At 43.8% G+C, this 6,000-nt stretch overlaps 1 protein-coding gene across 3 annotated transcripts in view; it reads left to right on the top strand.

The window, feature by feature from the left end:
* Positions 1-3,456: 3,456 nt before the first annotated feature.
* Positions 3,457-6,000, top strand: part of ZNF644 (zinc finger protein 644) — an 86,883-nt gene continuing 84,339 nt past the window's right edge. The window contains exon 1 of one of the 3 annotated variants that reach the window (XM_072042122.1): positions 3,457-3,689. In XM_072042122.1, coding sequence (XP_071898223.1) covers positions 3,618-3,689 — 72 coding nt within the window. In that variant the 5' untranslated portion in view covers positions 3,457-3,617. The remainder of the gene's footprint in view (positions 3,690-6,000) is intronic. The other 2 variants (XM_072042123.1, XM_072042125.1) reach the window with 2 other exon arrangements.

Genomic DNA, 6,000 nt, shown 5'->3' with positions numbered 1-6,000 from the left:
TTGCTAGGCAGAGGCCTTACTGAGATGTATGCCATTGCCAGGAGCTATGGGTTGTCTGCTCAGAGGGACTGACTAGCCATAGCGAATTGTCATTAGCCTGAATGCTGCCTGAAGAGGCTTGATGCAGCTTAGTAAAGGAAAAGTGTGGGTAGTGCTGTTTAGAAACTGGTATATATTGAGGTAAGAACTTCTTTCTTAGCAATTTATTTTGGTTTATAAGTGTTATTAATTCATCTGAGTGGAAGTGAGTCAATAGAGTTTATTACTAGGATTTCCAAAGGTGAGTGTTTTTTGTTTGTTTTGGTTTTGTTTCATGATTGTGATAAAATATTGTAGCTTTTGTCGTTCAGACTTCTTAGGTTACTGTGTGCAGGAAATAAAAAGATTTTATCCCATGGCACCATTCTAGTGTCTTACAAGTTATGCCTGGAGGAGGTTTTTCTGCCTAGTTGGAAATTTCTGCTCCAAGAAGCTGGATCATTGACAACATTTTCAGTATCTCCTCAGTTAAAAAGATTTTGGGTTCTGAAATTAGTTGGGTGGTTTCTTAAAATCATACTGATAGGTGTAGAAACAGCATTCACTAACGCATCACCACATTATCAAAATAATTTTAATTCAAAAGGATGGCAGTAGAAAAAATGAAAGAAAGAAAGTGATTAATGGCATTTCAGAGACTGGAGGCTTGCTTAGTGAGGAAAATAACCTGTTTTAGGAAGATAAGAGGTACAAGTGGATCTCTCTCCTGGGTGTGATTGTTTCAGACAACCATATTAGCAGAAGCTTAGATACATTCTTAGTTTCTGGAACAGATTTACAGAAATGACAGTGTATACTGAGGATGATGGTAATAAAATGGACAGTATATTCTGGAAGAAAATAAAGTTGGCTGCTTGAAATGGTGGAAAATGGTTTCAGATAAGCATGTGATTCAATTGAAATTAGTCTCTGTCCATAGAGTTTATAGCAGCCAATCAGAAATGCTCTATCAGTTCAAGCAGTTAATAATATTTCAGCACTGTAGCTTAAGGGATACAGTTTTCAAAATTATTGCAGTGTGGGACCAATAAATTTCAGCACAAATAAGGCAATATTCTATATAATTTATTTTAGATTCACTTCTAGGGTATGTTCTGACACTCCACATGAAAGTCAAGTTGTCCATGTAAACTGGTTTTCAGGTGATAAGTTGACCCCTGGGGTTTTAGTAAAATAATATAATTCTATCTGATTTTACAATCTATAAAAGCTAGTTAGCTGTTTGAAGGATTTGATAAGAAAGAGTAGGGGGAAAAAAGCTTTTGTACAGTGACATTTTTTTCTCATTAATGGGGACAGTGTTAGAATCCTGGATTTGGTAGTAAATACTCTGTTGACAAATGTTTTGGGAAGTCATTGGTCTGTGTGAGGAGAAGTGTGTGCGTCTAACCCTCTCTTATATGCATATGGAAAACAAGGCACGTTTCTCATGTGCACATGCAACCCTTCAAACGAAGGGCATTTACTGTGCCACCATCTGGTCACCCTTTTAAAATTCATCCTATCCACAGAATGTGCTTCTGCAGAAGTTTTGCTGAAGAATGACTGCCTTATGGTGCCTGGAAGAACACTAAAAGAAAAACAAAACTGTTTTTCTTGCTAGCATTCTTCAGTAGTTAAACATAGAACAAAACAAGTAGTAAACTGAAAAGAAACAAGGTATTAATTTATTGTCTCAACACTCACTTAGGACCTGCTGTAAACTTTGTTATGATTTGTGGATTTTATTTAAATTTAATTGTATTTACTTGAGAATACTTAAAGATAGTTCCTAGCATACTGTATGGCTTCACTGTCAGTTTAAGTAGATGCAAAGTTGGGTAGAGGTTTCAGTGCATTTTGTTTTATTAGCTGGGTGTATCTGCATGTAATTGCCTGTGAAATGGAACACTACTGAGCAATAGTGGGGAAAGTAAGGTGGTGGTAAAGGGGACTAGTCATTAGGTGGGTTACTTTTGGTGTCACTATAAAATGCTGAAAGTGTTTTTGTTTAGTATGGTTGAGTGCACCTCTATGAATTTTGAGCAAAAAAATACATCCTGCTTTAAAAAAAAAAAAAAAAAAAAAAAGCAAGCTCGAGAAAACAGGACTTTTTACAGTCTATATAAACAAAAAGTATTGGTTCAAATAAAAACCCAAGTCATACTTCAGTTGCTCCTCATGTAAAAAGAATCTTGAATTCTACCTGTTTGTGATGTGATGAGCGTTCAGTGTGCATGCTCAGTTCACTGCAGAAGTACTGCCTGTTCCACTACTGTGTTGCTGGGACTTTGGTAGGGCATGGAGAGGCAGACTGCAAGGAGAATGCCCGTTCACCTCCTATATTCTGAATTGCAGGAGGGAGAGGCAGATGTCTGCTGCTCTGAGAGGAACTGAGTAATGCTTAGGGGAGGGAACATCTGGCACTCCCAAATGGGTTGGAGAAGGAAAGTGCAGTGAGCCAAGATCATGTAGGCAGCATTGTGGAGGAGCTGGGGAATTGCATGAGGTTAGACCCAAGCTTTTTAAGTGACAGAAAAATAAAGAGTTCCCTCAAGAAGGTTGAGTGGTATCTGTGGTGCTCTGTGAATCACTTGGAAATTTTCACATTGGAAGCAAAAATGCAAAGATTCACCCTACATTGACCCAAAGGGAGGGGGGGGGGGTGTTCATTTTTACACTTTTCTATTTAGTCTAGTCCATCCAGCCCATCAGACTTCTAATGGTTTAAAGAGTAATTCTCTCCTGTGATTCTAATAATACCTTCTCTTAGAAATCTGGATTCTGTGTGTGTGCTTGTCAGAAGGAAAAGCTTTCACCTGAAGAAACTGGCTTATTCAGGATCCCAATTCAGCTCAAAAAGAGCTAACTATTCTTTAATGTTGTCTTGTCTTTTATGTTTTTGGTTGGTTGGTTTTAGCTTTAGAAAAGAGAAAATTGGGTGCTGGTCCTGCAAAAAGGGTAAGTTGTAACAGGTGTGGGACAGGCCTGGTCACTCACTGGAGCACAGTCAGGCTCACTCGGGCATGCATGAGCTCTATGAAAGTGTGTAAATTCCAAGTATTGGTCATGTTCTTAAAGTGCTGAAGTGCCTTTCTAACAGAAAAGCAAATTTGAAAACCAGAAGAGATTAGGAGTAACTCTGATTTCTGCTGTTGACTAGATTTACTCTGCATTAATGCTTTCCAGAGTAGCTATATACTCTTCTTTGGGTTATTTGTCACTCTTAGGTTGATTTTAAAATGTCCTCTGCTTTCAAGGTTTCAGGTGTTAGCACTGAAACGTTCAACTATGCATTGAGGTGTTGAGGGTTGCACGTTAATTGTAGGACACACCTTTTGCTGACTTGAAGGCCTATGAGAAACCGTTTCCTCTTCTGGGGTGGGATGATGTGGAGAAGGAAGTAAAGCACTTCTTCATACTCCTCCATATCCTTTATATGTTCTGGGAGTGCTAGGCTGATACAGTGTCAGCTGCTGAAGCTACATTATAAGTATTCACTGGAAAACCTGTGACTGTGGCTATAGGTAAAGCGGCTGTCAGACATGGAAATACTCTGATACAGGTTGTGGATCGAGGCAAGCACTCAGAGCAGCCACATGTTGAGTGTCAGCCTCTGCAGAGCAGCTCAAGAGAATCAATCAGCTCCCCTGAAGGCACGGGCAGATCAGGTAAGATTGTTAAGGAAGACTCCCACAGGATATTTTTATGAAGAAACCTGTCCCATAACTTTTATTGCGGAGAGGAACATCTGGTCTAAGACTTTTAATTCAATTCATCTCATAACTTAAAAAAGAAAAGAAAACAAAAACTATCAGGCAACGTATTGCCACCTCCAGAGGCACAGCTTTAGGAACCATCTGAGTACTGAGGCTTCTGGAGCAATGCAGACATGCTAAGTTATGGGCATTCTTCACCCTCATTGCTTGTATTTTGCCCTTTCTCTGCTGTGAACAAACATAATGCAGATGCAGTTATGAAGCCATGGTTTCTATTGCTAGACAAGACTATGCTGACCGGCCAGCTATTTTTAGAAGTTAGTGTGACTGGAACATGCTCATGAAGAAACTGGAACCTAACCAGTAATGAAAGTACTCACTGAGAGTGTAATTCTGTGTTAAATGTGTTCCAGCAGAAAACCTGGCTGGCACTACTTGAGGCTGAGTGCTGCTCCTGCCTTGTGCCACCCCAGCTGTTGTGCCAACACAGTTGTTCTGTAGGGTTGTTCTGTGAAATTACTTAAAACTGGTGACTGATTATACCCTGTCTCCAGCCCTTTAGGAAGCTTGTCTCTTATCAGTGCTGTTCTTACTAGGAAGAAGTGGATGTGTGCAAAAAGCAAAGCAGACTAAAGCTCACGCATATGACAAGTGAACAACACAATGCTAGCAAAATAGAGATCCTAAATCTTGCTTGGAATCGCCATTGGCAGCTATTAATGTCTTTTCAATTGTGTTTTTTATTTCTGTTTTGGTAATAACTTACTAAGATGTAGTCCTGTGCGGTAGCCTCATGAAAAGTTGAAAGTGCTTGGGATGCTCCAAGATCTCATCACAGCTTTGCAGCTTTACATGTGGCCTTGAAATAGCACTGGGTTTGTGTCTCTGCTGAAAGAGCTGCAAAAAGAGTAGCGTGAACTTTACATTGTCAGTTGCTAGGAGCACGCACTGGGAAATGAGCTCTCTACCACTATCTGGAATTGGTAATAATTCCAAGCACTGGCTAACAGCTGTAAACATCTCCAAAAGCCTCTGACACAAGGCTTCAGACCACATTTATTTAAAAAGAGCGCTGCATGCCCTGTTAATGTGGTTTCCACAGCAGCCTCACGTTGGGCATCTCCCCTTGCTACACCAACCCGCCCCAGTGTGCACTGCACGGAGGTGCACTGCAGATCACTCGTCTGCCTTGAGAAAGCTGTACGCGGGAAGAGCTGGCGTTTGTTTTGTTTTACTTAAGCCAGGCGTACGAACTGCTACGAAGGCAGCTCCCGCGGCCGAGGCGGCCTTGCCGGGCTGGCAGAAGGGCGGCGCTGTCCCCGGGCTGCGTTTCGGAGCCCTCCGAGGGGCCGGGCCTTGCGCAGGCCGCCGGGCTCTGGCGCCATTTCCTTGCGCCCCCTTCCCGCGGCCGTCGCCATCGAGACGGGCGGAGCGGGCGCCATCTTGCCTCTGTCCCGCGGGGCGGGCTCAGCAGCCGCCATGGTGACGGCGGGGCCGTGCCCTGCGCCCGGTGCCGGTAGCGCTGGGCAGACTCGCGGGGGCCGGGGCGTGCAGGCGGCGCCGGGCTGCCCGGCAGGGACTCACGGCCCGCCTCGGGCTGCGGCTCCCCGCTGCTGGCCGTGCCGTGCTGTTCTTGCCGCCCCTGTCTGGGCCTCCTCAGCACAGCCCGTCCGTGTGCCGTCCCTGCTCAGCCTATCGGCCTTCATCGCGTGGAAAAGCAGAGAAGCAAAAGTGGCTTTTATTTAATGCAGAAATAAGCAAATGAACGTTTTTTTTTTTTTTTTTCCTCAGAATTTATTACCTCCTGAGGCGGACACTGCATGCCCATAGCAGCTGTCGGGCTGACCTCCCTTCCTCACACGTGCAGCCCCAGTTGCATGGTGGCAGGGGGAAGGGAGATCAGGAGCAAGACATGGCTCTGGCCTGTGCTGAGCCTGCTGAGTGTGGCGCTGCAGCTGTGGGCCGAGGGGCTGCTGGGGGCTCTTGGCCCAGGGAGGCTCTGGTGTGCCTGCAGTTGCAGAGGGCTGCACAGGCCCCTACAGGAGAGCTGGGTCAGACTGGCATTTATCTTCATGTTCCCTTCCAGAGTTCATAAAATGCTAAATTTTGAAAGGGAGGTCCCCCTTGTGTATTTATGTCAGTGATTTGGGGTTTTAAAGAATTAATGCATGAAAAATGACTGTAGGAACTGTATACTCCTATGTGTGAATAATGACTACATGAGAACACAGATTACAGCAGTTTTGCACTGAGATTGCTGCAG

This window comes from Anas platyrhynchos, chromosome 8 (genome assembly GCF_047663525.1).
Source record: "Anas platyrhynchos isolate ZD024472 breed Pekin duck chromosome 8, IASCAAS_PekinDuck_T2T, whole genome shotgun sequence".
NCBI classification, from domain to species: Eukaryota; Metazoa; Chordata; class Aves; order Anseriformes; family Anatidae; genus Anas; species Anas platyrhynchos.
This window is presented reverse-complemented; position numbering and strand designations above follow the sequence as displayed.